The sequence below is a fragment of the Mobula hypostoma genome, chromosome 16, assembly GCF_963921235.1.
Source record: "Mobula hypostoma chromosome 16, sMobHyp1.1, whole genome shotgun sequence".
Lineage (NCBI taxonomy): Eukaryota > Metazoa > Chordata > Chondrichthyes > Myliobatiformes > Myliobatidae > Mobula > Mobula hypostoma.
Window position 1 is genome coordinate 2,131,964 of NC_086112.1, and position 24,551 is coordinate 2,156,514.

General features: G+C 41.9%; 1 protein-coding gene across 2 annotated transcripts in view; it reads left to right on the forward strand.

Annotated features, from left to right (window-relative positions):
- The window catches only part of LOC134357641 (multiple C2 and transmembrane domain-containing protein 1-like), a 575,938-nt gene that overhangs the window by 262,927 nt on the left and 288,460 nt on the right, over window positions 1-24,551 (forward strand). For both annotated transcript variants that reach the window (XM_063069271.1, XM_063069272.1), the window contains exon 11: window positions 7,012-7,105. In XM_063069271.1, coding sequence (XP_062925341.1) covers window positions 7,012-7,105 — 94 coding nt within the window. The remainder of the gene's footprint in view (window positions 1-7,011; window positions 7,106-24,551) is intronic.

Below are 24,551 nucleotides of genomic sequence, written 5' to 3' on the forward strand. Positions count from 1 at the left end.
CTTTTCATATGTCACTTACATAGGTGCCTTGACTTTAAATTATCTAAGAATAGCATTTCTGAACACCAAAAGTTCAGAAGGAATTCGGATGCCCTCTTGTAGAATATTTGCCAGTCAGTATGTATGTTCATAGAAAACAGTTCCAATTAGGAACCATGGCAAAACTCAAGGCCAAATTGGCTACAATCATATTCTGAGTTTTACTCCCATCAGAGATGGTACTGTGGAACTGAGAGGATTAGAAAAATGGAAAATTAAATTAACTAATTTAAGACATGAAAAAGCCCGTATACTAATCTGAAGGGAATGATTAATTTGACAACTCTAGGCTTTATTTTAGGCATTAACATTCTCAACGCCGTCTTAGCACACAGTCAGACAGTGTTGAGCATGTTAATGCCTAGTAGAAAGTACAGTGGATTCTGGTGAATTGGGATGTGTCGGGACCAGTACGTTTTGGCCCAATTAAGCGGCTGCCCCAGTTAGCCAAAGTTTCAAGAAAATAGTTAAAAGATATAAAAAAGATAATCTCCTGTTTAACTGAGTAACAAATTTTCCAGAAAGTGACCTGAGTTGAGAAGTTTTTCAATAATTGCAAAGTTCTTAAATGAAATACAGAACACTATCAATACTATTACAGTACTATAAAACTGTGTATTAGTTCCCAATACTTAGTGATGGAGGAATTCAGTGTACACTACCATACTCCTTTGGTTGGCTGTAAATGAACAAAGTCTCTGATAATTGATTGTCTTCATACAATGTTATCAATGATTGCATCTTCCAAATCTTCATTTTCATTATAACATTAAGATAATTGTCGATACCTTAAGGTTCTTAATGGTTCCTAACTTGTTGAGGTAGTGAAATCATTTCATTTGCACTTCTGGCCATTTCTGGCATCTCCAAGCCTGAATGCATTGAGAAAAAATTAACAAAACTTTCAAAAATATGATTAATCGTAGAGGGTTCAATTATCCTAAAAACTTGCCTCTATTTCCTGAGGGAATTCTTTGGAAACAGGGGGTCAGTTATTTTTTACAGAGTAGGTACGGAGAAGCAGGACATATCTCCAAATTTCATTTCCTCAGTGGGGCTCACGTCTTTTATTGTATTGCTTCAAATATTATTGTATGTCTGTCCCCTGGATCTGTGAATGGATTTAACAAAGGGAAATAGCACTAGTGAGACATCCCATTCCATTATCTTTTGCCGTCACAACTTGATTTTCCATCCTGATTTATTTCCATCCTCTGTTACACTTATGTTATTTGGGTCCTTTAGAGTAATTTGAGAAACTAAGTAACATCGGTCTACAGGATTTGAACGTTTTATGAAACATGAAGAGTTAAAACTTGTATACTCATGTTGTCAGTGATCTGATTTAAGAGTTACGTTGAGAAGGTGAAGTATATAAGTGACTTTGCATTAGAGTGTAGCAACAGTCCCCATGAGACGACTAATTTGGCCAGAGGCGGCTGTAACAATCCTCAGCATCTTGGGTATATATTTTTATAATGGTACAACTGCATAGACCCTGATTAATCTTATCAATCCTCGTTAATTCCACTCAACAATTCAGGGATAGCTTCCTCCCATCAACACTACCTCACTACTTTCTTTTCACTTATTGCTCTATTCTATGCTGTGATTCATACTTTTTATGATTATATATTGCTACGTACTGCTGCTGCAAAAAACAACTTTCATGACATATGCCAGTGATGTTTCCTGCTTCTGATTTTGATTTTGATTCTAATTCTTCTGCCATCCAGTTTCTGAATGGACATTGAACCCATGACTAGTCATTTTCTTCTCCAAAAGGCTAAATTCAGTTTATGGAACTTATTTCAGACCTCATTTGTTTTTACTTGGGTTTGAGATAGACTTTACTTATAACAGTTATCCATGTTATAAAATAATTCTTTTTATGAATGCCCAAAATGTTAAACGGGTTTGAAAAGTGTAAAGTATTGGTGGAATTAAATGTGTGTATTATATGCATAGTTTAATGAGTTGCATGGGATAAACATCAACAGATCTTAAATTCTTTCAATGACAACATCGAGTCTGCTTGCGTTGTGTTTAGTAGCCTCATTAATAAAGGTACTTTGACATTGTAATTGGGAATGGCTCTAGGCCTGTGTGTGTCTGCCTCATTTCCCTTAATGGAACCCAGAAGAATATAAATGGGAGTTTCTGAGTTTAACGAATTAGCTAGTATTTAAGTGGAATCAACAGTACAAGCCAGAACATTGAAACCGCCCATTGATTAGCACCATAATCACCTTGTACCTTTGTAAGTTGATTTGCTGCAATTAGCTTCACAAATACACAAATATCAGATATAATTTAGCAAAACTTGCTTGGTTCCTTACACAGTCTTTGTTCTTCAGTTAAACCAGAATTCATTCAGGGGCATGATATCTGCAGGGAACTCTTTTCATGACATTTGAAATCAGAGGTCACTTTATAGAACTTGAGCTACCCAACTGGAATTTGACGTATGTGTCATTAAATCAAAAGCTGCTAGAGCCTTACTTTAAACTTATTGCTAAAGGAAAGGAGAAACAACGGACTAGTACAACTTGCCTATCAGGCTCACTGCTGAAATATGCCTCTGGCCAAATTCTAGCAATACTTTTCAAGTGATCAGGGTGGTGGGGAGCAAACTATTGTACTAGGCATATCATATAGTTCAACTGCGATAACTAACACAAGAATTGCTTAAGTTGACATTGGTCAAAAAATTCAATGCTTTATCAGGGTTTTTGTATCTATAAATTGCCCCATATTAGTAAATGATGTAGAGGAATAATTCTAAAGGATAATTGATGGAGCAGACTCAACGAACCGAATGACCTAATTCTACTCCTACATCTTCTGGTCTAAAGCAGGTGTTCCCAACTCTTTTATGCAGTGATCCCCTTCCATTAACCGAGGGGGTCCATGAACCCCAGGTTGGGAACCCCTGCTAGAAAGGATATAGTTGCCAGTGCTAATCATTGTTTTAAAACTTATCTGTATAAAAATTATTAATGAAAATAATTTGGATGCGATCTATTTGGCCCATATATAAAAAGGGTAATCTTTCTCAAGAATCTAGTTTATTCACCATATATATTTAAATATAGGCATTAGGAATTTGTTGTGTTGACAAAAAACAACAACATTCAACAATTATACAGAATAAAGAATTATATAGAAATAAATTTTAAAATACAGATATGGAATAAATGTTCATAAGTATTAGCATGTATGTACAATGTAAGCAACATTATGAAGAGTGGTTTAAAGTGTTTACAGTCCAGTAACTGATCTAATGGATAGAGGGGATGGGGGATCACTAGAATGGTTGATCAGATGAACTGCCTGTGGGATGAAACTCTGTAGATGGCCTGATAGCCCTATAGTGCTTTCCAGAAGGGAGCTTTTGTAAAAGCCAATAAACAGCTAAAACCCCAAAAATTATCTGAATTGATATTCTCGATACTGTCTTCATATGAAGCAGTGGGGGTATTAATGATATTTTGTATTGGCATATAAATTCCTATGGCAATTCTTGCAAAAAAGCATAAAGAATATCTGAAGTAATTGTAAATTAACCAAACAATTGGTTCAGATAAAAATGATTAAACCTTTGTCCTTGCATGGCTGAAAGAAGGCTATAGCTGGGAGCTTAATGCACACTGTATCAGAAGGACAGGCAGGAAGGCAGAGGGAACAGTGTTACTGAACACTGAAAACTGAAATCAAATCATTAGAAAGAGGTGGCATAGGGTCAGAGGAACACTCACAATGCGCTGGAGGAACTCAGCAGGTTATTCAGCATCAGTTGAAAAGATTAGTCGACGTTTTGGGCCGAAACCCTTCATCAGGACTGAAGGAAGAACTTTGGGGAGGGTTTGAAGAATGCTAGTAGTTGAAAAAAACAGTAATTTGAAAGACAAAGGGGTGGGGGAGGGGAAGCAGGGAGGTGATTGGTATTATTTTGTGTTTATGATCTAGGGTCAGAAGGTGTTGAATCATTGTGGATAGAGCTAAGGAATTGCAAGGGTAAAAAGACCCTATTGGGACCTTTATATAGACAAACAGTTGTAAGGATGTGACCTACAAATTACAACAGGAGACAGAAAATGCATGCCACAAGGGCAATATTACAATGGTCATGGGGGACTTCAAAATGCAGATTGATTGGGAAAATCAGGTCAGTGCTGGATTCCAGGAGGAGGGATTTCTAGATTGCTTACAAGATGGCTTTTTTTTAGAGCAGCTCATGATTGAGCCCACTAGGGGATCAGATATTCTGGATTGGGTGTTGTGCAGTGAACCAGAATTGGTTAGGGGCCCTAAGTTAAAAGAACCCTGAGGAGCAAGTGATCATAATGCGATCAAATTCACCCTGAGATATGAGTAGGAGAGGCTAAAGTCAAATGTAAAGGGAAGTACAGAGGCTTGTGAGAAGAGTTGGCCAGAATTGATTGGAAAAGAAAACTGGCAGGGATGATGACAGAGCAGCAATGGCTGGACTTTCTGGAAGCAATTCGGAAAGCACAGGATATATACATCGAACAGAGGAGGAAGTATTCTACAGGCAAGATGACGCAACCATGGTTAACAAGAGAAGTCAAAGTCAACATAAAAACCAAAAAGAGGGTATATAATAGAGCAAAAATTAGTGGGAGGTTAGAGGTTGAGGAAGCTTTTAAAAACCAACAGAGGGCAACTAAAAAGGTCATTAAGAATGTAAAGATGGAATATGAAGGTAAGCTAGCCAATAATATTAAAGAGGATACCAAAACTTTCTTCAGATACATAAAGTGTAAAAGAGAAGTGAGAGTGGATATTGGACCACTGGAAAATGATGCTGGAAAGGTAGTAATGGGGGACAAGGGAATGGCGGAAGAAGTAATTAAGTATTTTGTGTCGGTCTTCATGGTGGAAGACACTAGTACTATGGTGGAAGATCCAGGTGTCAGGGGCATGGAGTGTGTGAAGTTACCATTGCTAGGGAGAAGGTTCTTGGGAAACCGAAAGGTCTGAAGGTAGATAAGTCACCTGGACCAAATGGTGTACACCACAGAGTTTTGAAGGATGTGTCTGAAGAGATCGTGGAGGCATTAGTAATAATCTTTCAAGAATCACTAATTCTGGACTGGATCTGGTTCTGGAAGACTAGAAAATTGCAAATGTCACTCCAATCTTCAAAAAAACAGAGAGGCAGAAGAAAGGAAACTATAAGCCAGTTAGCCTGACCTCAGTGGTTGGGAAGATGTTGGAGTCGATTGTTAAAGATGAGGTGTAAGGGTACTTGGAGGCACATGATAAAATAGGCCATAGTCAGAATGCTTTCCTCAAAGGGAAATCTTGCATTACAAATCTGATGGGATTCTTTGAAGTAATAACAAACAGGATAGACAGAGGAGAATCGGCTGATGTTGTGTACTTGGATTTTCAGAAGGCCTTTGACAAGGTTCCATACATGAGGCTGCTGAACAAGCTACGAGCCCATGGTATTACAGGAAAGATTCTAGCATGGATAAAGCAGAGGCTGATTGGCAGGAGGCAAAGAGTGGGAATAAAAGAAGCTTTTTCTGGTTGACTGCCAGTGACTGGAGGTGTTCCATAGGGATCTGTGTTGGGACCAATTATTCTTACGTTATGTGTCAATGATTTAGATGATGGAATTGATGGCTTTGTTGCAAAATTTGCAAATGATATGAAGATAGGTGGAGGGCAGGTTCTTTTGAGGAAGTACAGAGGCTATAGAAGGACTTAGACAAATTAAGAGAATGGGCAAAGAAAGGGCAAATGGAATACAGTGTCGGGAAGTGTATGGTCATGTAATTTGGTAGAAGAAATGAAAGAGTTAACTATTTTCTAAATGGAGAGACAATACCAAAAAAAAAATGAGGTACAAAGGGACTTGGGAGTCCTTGTGATGGATTCCCTGAAGGTTAATTTGCAGGTTGAGTCTGTGGTGAGGAAGGCAAAAACGATGTTAGCATTCATTTCAAGAGGACTGGAATATAAAAAACAAGAGTGTAATGTTGAGACTTTATAAAGCACTGGTGAGGCCTCACTTGGAGTATTGCAAGCAGTCATGGACCACTTTTCTTAGAAAGGATGTGCTGAAACTAGAGAGGGTTCAAAGGAGATTCACAAAAGTGATTCCAGGATTGAATGGCTTGTCATAGGAAGAGTGTTTGATAACTCTAAGCCTATATTCGCTGGAATTCAGAAGAATGAGGGGTGACCTCATTGAAACCTATTGAATGTTGAAAGGACTTGATAGAGTGAATGTGGAGAGGATGTTTCTTATGATGGGAGAGTCTAAGACCGGGGACACAGCCTCAGAATGGATGGGCAAATTTTTAGAATGGAGATGAGGATGAATTTCTTTAGCCAGGGAGCAGTGAATCTGTGCATTTCTTTACCACAGGCAGCTGTGAAGGCCAAACCGTTACGTATAATAAAAGCAGAGGTTGACAGAATCTTGATCGGTCAGGGAAGAAAACAGGAGACTGGGGCTGAGAGGACAATTGGATCAACAATGATAAAATGGTGGAGCAGACTTGATGGGCCAAATAGCTTAATTCTGCTCCAATATCTTATGGTTTTATGGCATTGAAGTAGAAAAAAAAAGCAGCAAAACACACAGACAACACTGGAGGAACTCAGCAGGTCAGGCAGCATCTATGGAAAGGAATAAAGAGTCGACATTTCAGGCCAAACAATTGGCTCTGTTAAAAATAATTAAACTTTTGCTCTTACATAGCATAGAAATAGGAATGGCAGCAAAACACACACAAAATGCTGGAGGAACTCAGCAGGTCAGACAACATCTGTGGAAAGGCTGCCTGGCCCACTGAGTTCCTCCACCATTTTGTGGGCATTACTTTCTATTTCCAGCATCTATAGAATCTCCTGTGTTTAAAAACAGAATACAGATAGAGTGGAGCAATTGATGCTAGAAAAGCAAAACTGACTGTTCACTGTATTACTTTCCAGTCGTGGTTTAGATCCTTTCACAACCTCAGAGACATAGGATTCATCCAGGTAAAGGTGGTCAAGGCAGAAGGCTTAATGGTGGCTGATGTCACAGGTAAGGAGAGGTCATTTTGTGCTTGTTCTGATATGAGAAGATTACAGAGAATTTTTTCTTTAGCTTTGCCCATGCATGTTATATTGCTTGAAGTATTCACACAAATCTGAATAAATTCAAATTAAATTTGCATTGCATAGTTTTAGAGTTCTAAAGTATAAGCCTAGAAATTTCCAAATTTAGTCAACTCAGTTTGAGAAGAGTGTGTACTACAATGTTTTTTAAAAACAGCGGCAATTTCATATGCAGTCCTATTTCTTTGAACTGCTTGTGTTTCTATATATATTAAAGGTTAAAGAAAGGTCCAGGAGTAATTCCCACTCAAGTGTTTATTTGATCCAACCAAGAGACGATTTAGTGCCATCATAGGCATCCATTAGTCTCGTGAGCCCATAGATTTGCGCCTTGGAAGGTTTCCAGGGCACAGGCCTGGGCAAGGCCATCAGCAAATAATGAAATGCTGTACTCGCTGGAGTTAAGAAGAATGAGGGGAGCTCTCATTGAACCTTATCAAATATTGAAATGCCAAAATCGAGTGGATGTGGAGAGGATGTTTCCTATAATGGGTAGTCTAGGACCTGGGTAGTCTAGGACCAGGTGGTCAGTCCAGGACCAGCGGGTCAGTCTAGCCTCAGATTAGAGGGGCATCCATCTGAGGGGCGCAGCCTCAGAACGGGGAAGAGGAGGAATTTCTTTAGCCAGAGAGTGATGAATCTGTGGAATTCATTGCCACAGACGGCTGTGGAGGTAGTCATTGGATATATTTAAGGCAGAGGTTGATATGTTCTTGATTAGTAATGGTGTCAAAGTTATGGGGAAAAGGATCGAGTGGTGGAGCAGACTTGATAGGCCGAATAGCCTAATTCTCCTCCTGTGCCTTATGGTCTTAATTGCCTCTGAATCCTCCAATACACGTAACAGAGCTAAAAATGTCGGTGGGCCATGTAGGAAAAAATGCAACAAGTATGCAGTGCCACATCAGGTTTAGGATATCATTTTCCAAAATTTTTGAACTTTTCAGTGGATGAAAATTCTCTTGCACATTGGTAACATTAGCTGAGTGACTCTAGAAAGAAGAAATCCAAAATTACCTAGCAGACAGTTGGAAAATTGTCTTTAAGTGGTAACTGATGTCATCACGTGGATGGTAAAATTACCTTTGGAACATAGGCTGTGCTTTAAATGGAGCTGTCTTGTTTCCAACTTATCGAACCTTATCGAATATTGAAACGCCAAAATCGAGTTTATGTGGAGAGGATGTTTCCTGTAATGAGTCAGTTTTCGACTTGCATAAGTGTACTACTTCATTCTAGTAAATATTCTAGACATTTTCTTTGTGATGGTTTTAGATACAGGAACCTAAAGCCCAGTAGCCAGTTGAAACCCCTTTTTATTGGGAGTGTCTGGAAATGCAGCTCGTTAGCCCCTCGCTAACAGCCACTGGACACTTTGATGAGAAACCCACCTTTCTCAGTCTAGGGTATATATGACTTTGGTCCCGCTAAACCCCTGAGGTCGGAATGTCTCAATCCCACCCCAAACCCCAGTTTCTGTGAACACTGTGTGATTTATTGTGACCCCCTTGCAACCAGCCGTCAGCAAAAAATAACAGGTCACACACTGCATGCAGTTACAAGAAGGTGTATTTACGAATGTTAACTTAAGCAAACAGTTATAAAGGAAAGAAAGAAAAAAAACAAACAGGCCCATTATACTTAAACAGTCACATGTGCACTCTGGAGCTCAAATCCTCCAGAAGCCGTTGTTTTCGATGTAAACGCTGCACCAACTGCGATTCACCGCTTCCTGGTGGAAGTTCCCCTCATGGGCTCCACTGGATCGCACGTTCCCGCCAGACTGAATCCTATACCAAGTTCTCTCCGTCTCCCGTCCAAAAAGACGGGAGTGTTCAGTGTTCGTCACAAAACACGCTCCCCCAGAGTTCTCTAGAATCTTCTCCCAGTTCCACTCTCCTGATTGGATGACACACATTCCTAAGCATCCCTTATCTTTAACGGTAACCCAAACCACTGCCAGCAGAACACACTGCTTCCTCAGAAAGACTATTACATGAAATACCCTGCAACATTAGCAGTAAAATCTTTACTAGGGCATTACACAATCAATCAAAGTCCTGTTTAAATGTCTAATTGTCCAGAAAACCAACATAAATAGTAAAACACAGATCAGACCACTTGTTAAGTCTTTCATGATTGTTAGAATTGAGAGTGTGTATGAAGAAACAGAGCTCGCTAAAAGTGGAGTCAATCAGATTATTGCAAATAAATAATAATTATTTGATCCAAGATCTTTGGCTCAAGAAAGCATTGGTGGTTTTGTTAGATGCTTTGCAGATAACTAACAAAACTACTAATTATTGTACTAAATGTATGTTTTCTGGACTACATTCACTGCAGTCTGTAATTTCCCTTTGGGAGTTGTGCTTTTGAACCATCTAAAGGACCTGGCATTTTTGCAGTATCCGGAAGGATTCAGTAAACTACACTCCCCTTGTCAGCCATTGCTGGATGGGACTTCAGGCCAGATTGAAGCAGCAGGGCCCAGGCATTAGAGCAAAAATCAAACTGATGATCAGCCGATTTCAGCACTGAGCCAGATTAAAAAGATTAAGATTTCAAAGCCAAGGGTGGAGGATGAACCTGTGTTTAGCTCACTACTCCACATCAGCCAGGATCCCCACACCACCTCCCCCCCACCCGAGCCTATCCAGTTCACCTGTGTCTGACCCATCTCCCCCTCTTCTTGCTACCGCCTTCGGGTGCAAGGTGCCAGAATCTTAACAACACGCGCCTTACCATTGAACTGAGCCCGTGGTGGACTCATTTTTGGGGACTCTGCAGCTCATGTTTTGTGTGTTATTGGTTTAGTTTTTCAATTGTTTGCACAATTTAGTAGGACTAATCAAAATAGGACATACATGGTAAATGGTAGGGCATTGAGGGATGCAGTAGAACAGAGGGATCTAGGAATAATGGTGCATAGTTCCCTGAAGGCAGAATCTCATGTGGATAGCGTGGTGAAGAAAGCTTTTGGTATGCTGGCCTTTATAAATCAGAACATTGAGTATAGGACGCAAACACGAGGAAATCTGTAGATGCTGGAATTTCAAGCAACACACATAAAAGTTGCTGGTGAACACAGCAGGCCAGGCAGCATCTCTAGGAAGAGGTACATTCGGCGTTTCGGGCCGAGACCCTTCGTCAGGACTAACTGAAAGAAGAGCTAGTAAGAGATTTGAAAATGGGAGAGGGAGGGGGAGATCCAAAATGATAGGAGAAGACAGGAGGGGGAGGGATGGAGCCAAGAGCTGGACAGGTGATTGGCAAAAGGGATATGAGAGGATCATGGGACAGGAGGATTTTTAAATTCACTACTGCGAAGCCTCTTCCGGTGATGCCTACACTGAAGAAGTTTAAATCTTCTCTTCGACAGGCGTTCAGTGAAACCATCTCTCACTGCTCCCCATCTGTAATTTCTTTGGCTCTTATATACACACATTCTTTCTCTCTCTCTCCTTTTTCTCCCTCTGCCCCCCTCACTATACCCCTTGCCCATCCTCTGGGTTTTTCCCCCCTCCCCCTTTTCTTTCTCCCTAGGCCTCCTGTCCCATGATCCTCTCATATCCCCCTTGCCAATCACCTGTCCAGCTCTTGGCTCCATCGCTCCCCCTCCTGCCTTCTTCTAACATTTTGGATCTCCCTCTCCCCCTCCCACTTTCAAATCTCTTACTATCTCTTCTTCAGTTAGTCCTTACGAAGGGTCTCGGCCCGAAACGTCGACTGTACCTCTTGCTAGAGATGCTGCTTGGCCTGCTGCATTCACCAGCAACTTTTATGTGTGTTGCATTGAGTATAGGAGTTGCGATGTAATGTTAAAATTGTACAAGGCATTTGGTGAGGCCAAATTTGGAGTATTGTGTACAGTTCTGGTCACCGAATTATAGGAAAGATGTCAACAAAATAGAGAGAGTACAGCGGAGATTTACTAGAATGTTACCTGGATTTCAGCACCTAAATTACAGAGAAAGGTTGAACAAGTTAGGTCTTTATTCTTTAGAGCGTAGAAGGTTGAGGGGGGACTTGATAGAAGTATTTAAGATTATGAGGGGGATAGATAGAGTTGACGTGGATAGGCTTTTTCCATTGAGAGTGGGAGAGATTCAAACAAGAGGACATGAGTTGAGAGTTAAGGGGCAAAAGTTTAGGGGTAACACGAGGGGGAACTTCTTTACTCAGAGAGTGGTGGTTGTGTGGAATGAGCTTCCAGTAGAAGTTGTAGAGGCAGGTTTGATATTGTCATTTAAAGAAAAATTGGATAGGTATATGGACAGGAAAGGAATGGAGGGTTATGGGCTGAGTGCAGGTAGATGGGACTAGGTGAGAGTAAGCGTTCGGCACGGACTAGAAGGGCCGAGGTGGCCTGTTTCCATGCTGTAATCGTTATATGGTTATATAATTTGTTCTTTATTCACACATTGGCTGTTTGACGGTCTTTGTGGTGTGTGGTTTTCATGGATTCTGTTGTGTTTCTTTGTTTTCTGGCTGCCTGCAAGAAGATGAATCTCACCGTTGTGTACAGTATGCAACTTTGAACATAAATGCACTTTAAACTTTAAACCTTCATCACCCCCTAGCATGAATGATCCTATAATAGGATCATAAACAGCAGAGCAGAATTAGGCCATTCAGCCCATCGAGTCTGCTCCACCACTTCATCAGGGCTGATCTATTATCTTTCATATCCCATTCTCCTGCCTTCTCTGCATAATCTTTGACACCCTGACTAATGGAGAACCTATCAACCTCCACCGTAAATATACCCAAAGACTTGGCCTCCACAGCCATCTGATTCACCACCCTCAGGCTAAAGAAATCCCTCCTCATTTCTGCTCTAAATGGACGTGATTCTTTTCTGAGGGATGTGCCCTCTGGTCCCAGACTCTCTCACTATAGGAAACATGCTTTCCAGATCCACTCTATCCAGGCATTTCAATATTCAAGCAACACACATCAAAGTTGCTGGTGAACGCAGCAGGCCAGGCAGCATCTCTAGGAAGAGGTACAGTCGACGTTACAGGCCGAGACCCTTTGTGTTTGCATTTCAATATTCAGTAGGTTTCAATGAGAACCCCCCCCCCGCCTCATTATTCCAAACTCCAGTGAGTAAAGGCATGTTGGAATGGTGGCGCTATCTTGATGGGCCAAATGGCCTAATTTGCATCTATGTCTTGTGGCATTATTGTTTTCAGTATTCCCAATGTCTGCTCTACCACATTTCTTATGGCATTATTGTTTCAGTGTTCCGCATGTCTGTTATACCACATTTCTTGTGGTAGATTGTGAAAAGGAGTTTGCGCCTCGTCATCAGTAGGCAGCCATTGTCTATATTTTATAACTGAAATACTGTGGACTGTCACAAACTGAAGACACTGTGATACTGGTCCTACATAATGGATAGTTGTTTGTCACACATTAACAAATTCAAAAGTTCAAAGTATATTTATTATCAAGGTACATATATGTCACCATATACAACCCTGAGATTCATTTTCTTGTGGCCGTTCACAGTAAATACGAGAAAAATAGTAGAATAAATGAAAAACTACACAGAAACAAAGATGGACAAACAACCAATGTTCAAAAGACAACAAAGTGTGCAAATACAAAAAAGAAACAAATAATAATGATAAATAAATGTGGCATTTGTTTTAAAATGTCAGTTCCAGTGGGCCTGTTGGGACTGGTCTATGGCGCAGGAGAGGAGCGCCCAGTGAAGGGCAGCACTGGACACCAGTGTTACAAATACAGCTTAATTTCTAAAGAATCATTGCATTTCTGCCAATCATCAGAACCCTCCCTGGTCACCTTGCCTGTGCCCATCGCCTGCCTTTGCTGCATCTGCTGTCAATTTTCAAGGTTCTAGTTTGTTTAATGTCATTTCCAGTGCACAAGTGTAAAGGAGAACAAAATAATGGCTATTCTCTATCCAATGTAATACAAAAAAAAAGATAAAGAACACAATAATAATAATAAACACAATACATATAAATACATAAGATATCTTATATACATAGATTGATTGTCCATAAAATGAATCTATGATGTACATCAGGTGACTGACAGGAAATGATAAAGTAGTGGTGGAGTTAATGGGTGGAGGTGTTGATCAGTTTACTGCTTGTTGGTCAATCTTCTCACCAGAAAATTCTGGCGAGATGATTTCTTCCTGTGTATAGTGAATGCCTACTTCCTCCCTTTCAGAGCAAACTCCCAGTGTGAGCTCTGATCCCTTCTTTCCTCATGTACCAAGTGTGTCCTGGCCTTTCCCCACCTCTCTCCTCAACATCTCCTCCTGTCTCCATCTTCCCTGTCCCTAGTGCATTACTATTGCCAAAAATTGGGCCTGTGGCCTTGGAAGAGGAAGACCAAGTGGTACATTGATGAACAAGACAATTTGTCAACCTGGATGTGACATTGGCTACTGACTTTTCTCCATTTCCGTGTCATTCCAGCACCCCTCATGGCTGTGCAGGAACACAGGCATGGACTGGTCATCTTATGATAGAAGAATGGCCAGGCTGGATGGCTGGGGTGGTATCCACTAAAGTTCAATTTATGTTCTGATTTAGAGATACAGCCAGTGGCAGGCCCTTCTGGCCCAGTGAGCCCATGCCACGCTATTACACCCCATGTGACCAATTAAGCTACTAACCCGTATGTCTTTGGAATGTGGGAGGAAACCGGAGCACCCGGAGAAAACCCAAGCGGTGACGGGGAGAACTTGCAGACAACGTGGGAATTGAAAGCTTGTCGCTAGCACTGTAAAGTGATGCACAAACTGTCGCACTGTCATGCCGCTCCGAGAATAAGAACAGAGACGATATGACTGAAACATGTGAGATCCTGATGGCTTCGACAGTGATGATGTGGAGAGGATATTTCATCTTGTGGGAGAATCAAGAACTAGGATCCTTTGTTTAAAAATGAAGGGTTACCTATTGAAAACAAAAAAACAGGTGATATTATTTCTTCTTTCAGAGGTGAGTTAGTGTTTAGAACTCCCTTCTTCATAGGATGGTGGAAGAAGAGCAAACGTTTTTGAGGCAGAGGCAGATGAGGATTCACCCTCAAGGACCCCATCACCCAGGATGTGTCCTCCGGGTATGGAGGGACCCCATCACCCAGGATGTGTCCTCCGGGTATGGAGGGACCCCATCACCCAGGATGTGTCCTCCGGGTATGGAGGGACCCCATCACCCAGGATGTGTCCTCCGGGTATGGAGGGACCCCATCACCCAGGATGTGCCCTCCGGGTATGGAGGGACGCCATCACCCAGGATGTGTCCACTGGGTATGGAGGGGCCCCATCACCCAGGATGTGTCCTCCGGGTATGGAGGGACCCCATCACCCAGGATGTGCCCTCTGGGTATGGAGGGACCCCATCACCCAGGATGTGTCCTCCGGGTATGGAGGGACCCCATCACCCAGGATGTGCCCTCTGGGTATGGAGGGACCCCATCACCCAGGATGTGTCCTCCGGGTATGGAGGGACCCCATCACCCAGGATGTGCCCTCTGGGTATGGAGGGACCCCATCACCCAGGATGCGTCCACTGGGTATGGAGGGGCCCCATCACCCAGGATGTGTCCTCCGGGTATGGAGGGACCCCATCACCCAGGATGTGTCCTCTGGGTATGGAGGGGCCCCATCACCCAGGATGTGTCCTCCGGGTATGGAGGGACCCCATCACCCAGGATGTGTCCTCTGGGTATGGAGGGACCCCATCACCCAGGATGTGTCCTCATCTCACTGCTCCCGTCAAGGAGGAAATGTGCCGTGGGGAGCATTGTAGCTGGTTTCATCACTGTCTGGTATGGAGGGGCCACTGCACAGGATCGGAAAAAAGACAGCATCCAGCATTAAGGGCCCCATTGCCCACCAGATTTCTGAATGGACAATAAAACCCATGAACACTACCTCACCATTTTCCCTCCTTTTGCACTGTTTATTTAATTTAATTTTTTGATATGTACTTTTGTAATTTATAGTTTTTATTAATGTGCATTGGAATGTACTGCTGCCACAAAGCAACAAATTTCATGACATCTGCCAGTGATATTCCATCTGATTCTGATTCGAATTCTGATAGATGCATTGTAAGAAAGGAAATAAATGGTTATGACGGTGAGGAGCTGAGATCAGACGTGACTTATTAAATGTGGAGCAGGCTTGAGGGGCCAAATGACCTACTCCTGCTCCTAATCTGTATAAAAGGGTAGACTATTTGCTAGAGGAGAAAAAAAATCACAAAACTGAGGTGCAAAGGGACTTGGGAGTCCTTGTGCAGGATTCCCTAAAGGTTAATTTGCAGGTTGAGTCTGTGATGAGGAAGGCAAATGCAATGTTAGCATTCATTTCAAGAAGACTAGAATATAAAAGCAAGGATGTAATGTTGAAACTTTATAAAGTACTGGTGAGGCCTCATCTGGAGTATTGTGAGCAATTTTGGGCCCCTTATCTTAGAAAGGATGTGCTGAAATTGAAGAGAGTTCAAAGGAGGTTCACAAAAATGATTCCAGGATTGAAAGGCTTCTCATATGAAGAGCTCTGGGCCTGTGTTCACTGGAATTCAGAAGAGTGGGGGGGGGGGAACTTCATTGTAACCTAACACATGTTGAAAGGGCTCGATAGAGTGATGTGGAGAGGATGTTTCCTGTGGTGGAAGAGTCTACGACCAGAGGACACAGCCTCAGAATAGAAGGGCGTCCTTTTAGAATGGAGTTGAGGAGGAATTTCTTTAGCCGGAGAGTAGAGAATATGTGGAATTCTTTGCCACAGGAAGCTGTGGATGACAAGACTTTATGTATATTTAAGGCAGAGATTGATAGTTTCTTGAGAGGTCAGGACCTGAAGGGATACGGGAACAAGGTAGGAGTTTGGGTCTGATAGTCATAGTCATAGTCATACTTTATTGATTCCGTGGGAAATTGGTTTTCATTACAGTTGCACCATAAGTAATTAAATAGTAATAAAACCATAAATAATTAAATAGTAATATGTAAAGTATGCCAGGAAATAAGTCCAGGACCAGCCTATTGGCTCAGGGTGTCTGACCCTCCAAGGGAGGAGTTGTAAAGTTTGATGGCCACAGGCAGGAATGACTTCCTATGACGCTCAGTGTTGCATCTCGGTGGAATGAGTCTCTGGCTGAATGTACTCCTGTGCCCAACCAGTCCATTATGTAGTGGATGGGAGACATTGTCCAAGATGGCATGCAACTTGGACAGCATCCTCTTTTCAGACACCACCGTCAGAGAGTCCAGTTCCACCCCCACAACATCACTAGCCTTACGGATGAGTTTGTTGATTCTGTTGGTGTCTGCTACCGTCAGCCTGCTGCCCCAGCACACAACAGCAAACATGATCGCACTGGCCACCACAGACTCGTAGACACCACAGATCAGCCATGATGAAATGGCAGAGCAGACTCGATGGACCAAATGGCCTAATTCTGCTCCTATATCAAGTAGTCTTATAGTTGTTTGTTTATTTATACGCACCATTCAGAGATCATTCAGTAACTTGTTCAAAATCTCCGATTTAGGTTTTTTTTTTCAATTCCATCAGCATTTCAAAAGTTTAATATCTTTAACTTACATATTTAATTTTATTACCGGATAATACTTTTTCCACTTTTATATGAACTGTTCATCTGAGTATTCTCACAGTGGATTGAATACCTTGAGGAGCTGGGCAAAGATTTAATTCGTGACATATACAGTAATTTAGTGTATTAAACAGGCAAATTAAATTGAGTCTAGAATTTTAGGGTTGATTTCAGTATCGGAAGCCTTTCAACATTTACAAAGCTTCAAAAATTTAGAAAGTTCCTCACCAGTTTTGTGAGAGGGGAGGGAAGTAAGTAAATTTGAAAGCAACCACAGGAATACAATGATTTTAGATATTTCTAATTCTTTCACATGAGCTTACAGTGTACTGATTGATTCAGAATTTAGCAACATGACCAAACCTCATGTCCCTCCCCCTTCACTCTTTTTCTGCTCTGTATTTCATCTCCCCTCTAATCCTTTCTCCCCATCTTCCCATCACTTCTCTCTGCATCCCCTCCTCCTTCACTTTCTCCCATGATTCACTCTCCTCTCCTCACCTTTCAGATTCCTTCTTCTTTAACCCTTTACCTCTTCTACCTATCACTTCCCAGCTTCTTACATCATCCTGCTCCCCCTTACCCCTCATCTGGTTTCATCTCTCACCTGTCAGTTTGTACTCCTTCCCCTCCATCCACCTCCAGCTTCTGCCCCATTCCCTTTTTGGTCCTCTTGAAGGGTCTCAGCCCAAAACATAGACAAACAGGAGAAAGTCTGCAGAGGCTAGAAATCCAAGCTACACACGCAAAATGCAAGAGGAACTCAGCATATCAGGCAGCGTCTATGGAAAAGAGAAAACAGCTGTTGTTTTGAACCAAGACCCCTCATGAGTAGTGAAGAAGGGTCTCACTGACTGTTACTCTGTTCCATAGATGCTGCCTGACCTGCTGAGTTCCTACAGCATTTTGTGTGTTTTCCTGCCTCACCATTCTTTACTCTCGTAGCCTGTGGTGGAGTTGATTTTCTATGAGAATGAAGTATCAGAGGCACTGGTTTGTGAGTTGTTGTGTAACATGAGTGATCTGAGTATGAATGTAATTTTAACTTTCATTGCTGGACCAGCAGCCCAGCTTTCACCTCATCCATTTTCCTTTCCCACAATGGAATTTGAAGCCATTTATTACCAGTAAGGTAACTGGGAGCTGTGAGTGCTTTACCTTCAACATTAAGTGAAAGAATCTAATGTTTTACTGAAAATGCTATTAAGATTTCCAAGCAGATGTCTCAAGACATTTCTCACCATGAGATATTGAATTTGCATCCCAATGTAAGATTTTAATACACAATAAATAATCGTTTTCCTATGAACAGTCTAGTTGTCATTATAGAAGTTTAATGTTTGATGGACGACTGCAGCAGAAATGGAGAATATATCATAGCAAACGTTCAGACATTTTAAACTGATTTCACAGAAGGCAACGACACAACCCAGCATCACACTGAACCATGCAGCTAAGAAGGATTCATAGTTTTGGTTAACCTAAAATAACCGATGTGAAAAGTTACAGGCTGAAAGGCTGCAGTTCTCAAGTAAACCAAGAAGCACAGACCAAAAGGAGGAAAGGTTTTCCCGGTGCCCTCTTCAATATTGAGGAGGCATATAATGAGGTGATTAGCACAACACTTTATAGTACAGGTGACCGGGGTTCAATTTCCACCACTGCCTGTAAGGAGTTTGTACGTTTTCCCCGTGACCACGTGTTTCCTCCGGGTGCTCTGGTTTCCTCCCACAATCCAAAGATGTCCTGGTTGGTAGGTTAATTGGTCATTGTAAATTGGTCCCTGATTAGGCTAGGGGGGTTAAGTTGGGGGATTGCTGGGCAGTATGGCTCGAAGGGCTGGAAGGGCCGATACTGTGCTGTATCTCAATCAATAATAAATACATTTCTTTTCAGTACTGAGGCAGCACAGGCCATCAGAGTTCAGGGTTCAATTATGACATCATCTGAATTAGAATCAGCTTTAATATTACCAATGTATGATAGCTAAAATTGGTAAAATATGGTATTTAAAATTATGAGGGGGATAGATAGAGTTGACGTGGATAGGCTTTTTCCATTGAGAGTGGGGGAGATTCAAACAAGAGCACATGAGTTGAGAGTTAAAGGACAAAAGTTTAGGGGCAACACGAGGGGGAACTTCTTTACTCAGAGAGTGGTGGCTGTGTGGAACGAGCTTCCAGCAGAAGTGGTTGAGGCAGGTTCGATGTTGTCATTTAAAGTTAAATTGGATAGATATATGGACAGGAAAGCAATGGAGGGTTATGGGCTGAGTGCAGGTCGGTGGAGCTAGGTGAGAGTAAGCATTCGGCACGGACTAGAAGGGCCAAGATGGTCTGTTTCCATGCTGTAATTGTGTTATGGCTAAATGGTTATATATATGAAATTTGTTAACTTAGTACAATGCAATACATGATATGTATTTATTGGCATACAGCACAGAGTAAACTGTTCTGGCCCTTCGAGTTGCACTGCCCAGCAATCGCCCAGTTTAATCCTAGCCTAAGCACAGGACAACTTACGTTGACTAATTACCCTACCAACCAGTAGTCTTTGGTCTGTGGGAGGAAACCAGAGCACCCGGAGGAAACCGATATGATCACGGGGAGAACATACAAACTCCTTACAGGCAGTGCCAGAAATAAACTGAATTACAGTATGTATATATATGTATATTAATAGTTAAGTTAAATAAATAGTGCAAAAACAGAAATTTTAAAAAATGTAGTGAGGTAGAGTTCATGGATTCAATGTCCATTTAGAAATCGGATGGCAGAGGGGAAAAAGCTGTTCCTGAATCGTTGAGTGTGTGCCTTCAGGCTCCTGTACCAACTTGCTGATGGTAACAATGAGAAGGGGGCATGTCCTGTGTGATGGGGTCCTTAATGACGGATGCCACCTTTCTGAGGCATTGATCCTTCAAGATGTCCTAGATGCTGTGGAGGCTAGTACCCATGATGGAGCTGACTAATTTTACAACTCTCTGCAGCTTACTTTGGTATTGTGCAGTCACTCCCCCTCCCCCATACCAGACGCTGGTGCAGTCTGTCAGAATGCTCTCCATGGTGCATCTGTAGAAGTTTTTTAGGTGACAAACCAAATCTCCTCAAACTCCTAATGAAATATAGCCACTGTCTTGCCTTCGTCATAGCTGCATCTGTAAGGAGTTTGTACATTCTCCACATGACCCTGAGTGTTTCCTCTGGGTGCTTTGGTTTCCTCCTACGGTCCAATGAGGTACCGGCGTTGGTAGGTTAATTGTTCATTGTAAGTTGTCCCGTGATTAGGCTGGAGTTAAATCGGTCTGTTGCTGGAAGGACCTGTTTTGCACTATGTCTCTAAAGAAATAAATATTGCTAAAATAAATTAGCTGGTGATTATATGATTGCGGTTGGTGAAACTTTATTTTATTTAATCTTGTATGTTACATTTCTTGCATAATAACAATAAAATATCTTACTGGCTTGGACATGCTTTAGAAGCTCCCGAGAGTACAAGGCTAGAAATGAATTTTAGTACAGTGATTTCTGACTGAATTTAAAGCTCGGGCCTGACTGCTTGAGGCAATCAGCTCCTTTGTGTACACTTCTGTAAATTTGATCTGGATCCCCCAAGTGTATATGACCCACTTTTACAGAGAGATTCCCAGACTCGTGCAATGACATCAAACACCGTGCAATTACATTTCGATGTCACTTGCCAATTTGCATTTTTGCACATGAAGATCTTTAAATAGTGCGGGGCAAAGAGACAGAAGCAGGTCCTTGACCTGAATATAAAGGCCAGGAAGGCACTGTTGAAAGTCCTTAGCCTGACATGATCTACTGATGCTCAAAGTGCTAATCCTCTTCCTTCCAGTCCTTCATGTTCAAACATAAGGCCATAAGATATAGGAACAGAATTAGGCCATTCAGTCCATAAGACTATAAGACAAAGGAACAGAAGTCAGCCATTCAGCCCATCGAGTCTGCTCCACCATTTTATCATGAGCTGATCCATTCTCCCATTTAGTCCCACTCCCCCGCCTTCTCACCATAACCTTTGATGCCCTGGTTACACAGATACCTATCAATCTCTGCCTTAAATACACCCAATGACTTGGCCTCCACTGCCGCCCATGGCAACAAATTCCATAGATTCACCACCCTCTGGCTAAAAAATTCCTTCACATCTCTGTTCTGAATGGGCGCCCTTCAATCCTTAAGTCATGCCCTCTGGTACTAGACTCCACCAACATGGGAAACAACACCCACTCAGTCCAGCGAATCTGCTTCGGAAATCACTGATATCTAAAAACGCAAACAACAGGAATTCTGCAGATGCTGGAAATTCAAGCAACACACATCAAAGTTGCTGGTGAACGCAGCAGGCCAGGCAGCATCTCTAGGAAGAGGTACAGTCGACGTTTCGGGCCGAGACCCTTCGTCAGGACTGACTGAAGGAAGAGTTAGTAAGAGATTTGAATGTGGGCGGGGGAGGGGGGGAGATCCAAAAATGATCCCCCTTGGGTCTCCCCCTCCCCCTCCCCCTTTCAAATCTCTTACTAGCTCTTCCTTCAGTCAGTCCTGACGAAGGGTCTCGGCCCGAAACGTCGACTGTACCTCTTCCTAGAGATGCTGCCTGGCCTGCTGCGTTCACCAGCAACTTTGATGTGTTTTCACTGATATCTGATTTATTCCCTCCTTACTCATGTCACACACATTCAGCGGGCCCAGAGATCTTTTGGTTACTACTTATTTGTTTATTAATTTATTTAGCAATACAGTGCATATGGAACAGGACCTTCGAGCCGCACTGTCAGTAACCCCAATCATGGGACAACTTACCTACTAACCCTTATGTCTTTGGATTGTGGGAGGAAACCAGAGCACCTGGAGGAAACCCATGCGTATATGGGAAGGAACGGACAAGCTCCTTACAGAGTACTCTGAATTTGAACTCTGAACCCCGATACCCCGGGCTGTAATAGCGTTGTGCTAACCGCTATGCTATTGTGACGCCTTATGGACACCGATCATTCCTTTAACCCCTTCCAACTACCCAGTGATATGTCTGACCCTGCTGTAGCTCTTGGTGTTTTCAAACTCCTGATGTCCAAGCTATGCTGTACTTACACTGAAAGGATTTGCCCCAGTGTAAAATAGAATTAAGGTGATGTACACGCAATTCATTTGAATTGCCCTTCCACTCTTGTGATCTTCCTCATACCAAGCCAGGATAAATAAAGTGGTCAGAATTTTACATGGTAAAAATATAGAACATAGGAAGTTCAACAGAGTACAAGCACTTTAGCCCAAGTTGTTGTGCCTTTTCACCTACTTGAAGATCAATGTAACCCTCCTTCCCACATAGCCCCCCCCATCTTTAAGACCATAAGACATAGGAGCAGAATTAAGCCATTTGCCCCGTCGAGTTTGCTCCACCATTCCATCATGGCTGATTTATTAACCCTTTCAACCCCATTCTCCTGCCCTCTCCCTGTATCCTTTAACACCCTAATTAAACAAGAATCTGTTAATTTTCATTTTAAATATATTCAATGACTTGGCCTCCACGGCTGCCCATGGCAATGAATTCCACAGATTCACCACCCGTCGTTCATTTGTCCCAGTGCCATATCTTACAATAGTTACAATAACTATTGATATTCTCAGATTTGGAACTATTGACGTTAAAGACAATGAGAATTTAAACTTATTACCTTGACAGTAAGATTCAGAATTGAATTGCAAGGAATTATTACATTGGATTCTGCTAACTGAGATCTCTGCATTGTAGCCCAATTTAGCGGCTGCCTTAATGAGCCAAAGTTTCATGGAAATAGTTAAAGAGGAATAAAAAAGACAAACTACCATTAAACTGAGTAACAAATTATGTATTTAAATGAAATACAGAACAAATTAGAACACGATGAATACTACCACAGTACTATAAAACTGTATTAGTGCCTAATAACCTTATAACCATATAACAATTACAGCACGGAAACAGGCCATCTCGGCCCTTCTAGTCCGTGCCGAACATTTATTCTCACCTATTCCCACCGACCTGCACTCAGCACATAACCCTCCATTCCTTTCCTGTCCATATAGCTATCCAATTTAACTTTAAATGACAACATCGAACCTGCCTCAACCACTTCTGCTGGAAGCTCGTTCCACACAGCTACCACTCTCTGAGTAAAGAAGTTCCTCCTCATGTTACCCCTGAATTTCTGCCCTTTAACTCTCAACTCATGTCCTCTTGTTCGAATCTCCCCCACTCTCAATGGAAAAAGCCTATCCACATCAACTCTATCTATCCCCCTCATAATTTTAAATACCTCTATCAAGTCCCCCCTCAAACTTCTACGCTCCAAAGAATAAAGACCCAACTTGTTAAACCTTTCTCTGTAACTTAGGAGATGAAACCCAGGTAACATTCTAGTAAATCTTCTCTGTACTCTCTCTATTTTACTGACATTCTTCCTATAATTCGGTGACCAGAACTGTACACAATACTCCAAATTTGGCCGTACCAATGCCTTGTACAATTTTAACATTACATCCCAACTCCTACACTCAATGCTCTGATTTATAAAGCCCAGCGTACCAAAAGCTTTCTTCACCACCCTATCCACATGAGATTCCACCTTCAGGGAACTATGCACCATTATTCCTAGATCCCTCTGTTCTACTGCATTCTTCAATCCCCTACCATTTACCATGTATGTCCTATTTCGATTAGTCCTACCAAAATGTAGCACCTCACATCTATTAGCATTAAACTTCATCTGCCATCTTTCAGCCCATTCTTCTAACTGTCCTAAATCTCTCTGCAAGCTTTGAAAACCTACTTCATTATCCACAACTCCACCTATTTTAGTATCATCTGCATACTTACTAATCCAATTTACCACCCCATCATCTAGATCATTAATATATATGACAAACAACATTGGACCCAGTACAGATCCCTGAGGCACACCACTAGTCACCGGCCTCCAATCTGACAAATGGTTATCCACCACTACTCTCTGGCGTCTTCCATCCAGCCACTGCTGAATCCACTTTACTACTTCAATATTAATACCTAATGATTTCAACCTTCCTATCTAACCTTCCATGTGGAACCTTATCAAAGGCCTTACTGAAGTCCGTATAGACAACATCCACTGCTTTACCCTCATCAACTTTCCTAGTAACCTCTTCAAAAAATTCAATAAGATTTGTCAAACATGACCTTCCACGCACAAATCCATGTTGACTGTTCCTAATCAGACCCTGTCTATCCAGATAATTATATTTACCATCTCTAAGAATACTTTTCATCAATTTACCCACCACTGACGTCAAACTTACATATAATTGCTAGGTTTACTCTTAGAACCCTTTTTAAACAATGGAACAACATGAGCAATACGCCAATCCTCCGGCACCATCCCCGTTTCTAATGACATTTGAAATATTTGTGTCAGAGACCCTGCTATTTCCACACTAACTTCCCTCAAGGTCCTAGTAAATATCCTGTCAGGACCCGGAGACTTATCCACTTTTATATTCCTTAAAAGCGCCAGTACTTCCTCTACTTCAATCATCATAGTTTCCATAACTTCCCTACCTGTTTCCCTTACCTTACACAATTCAATATTCTTCTCCTTAGTGAATACCGAAGAAAAGAAATTGTTCAAAATCTCCCCTATCTCTTTTGGCTCCACACATAGCTGTCCACTCTGATTCCCTAAGGGACCAATTTTATCCCTCACTCTCCTTTTGCTAT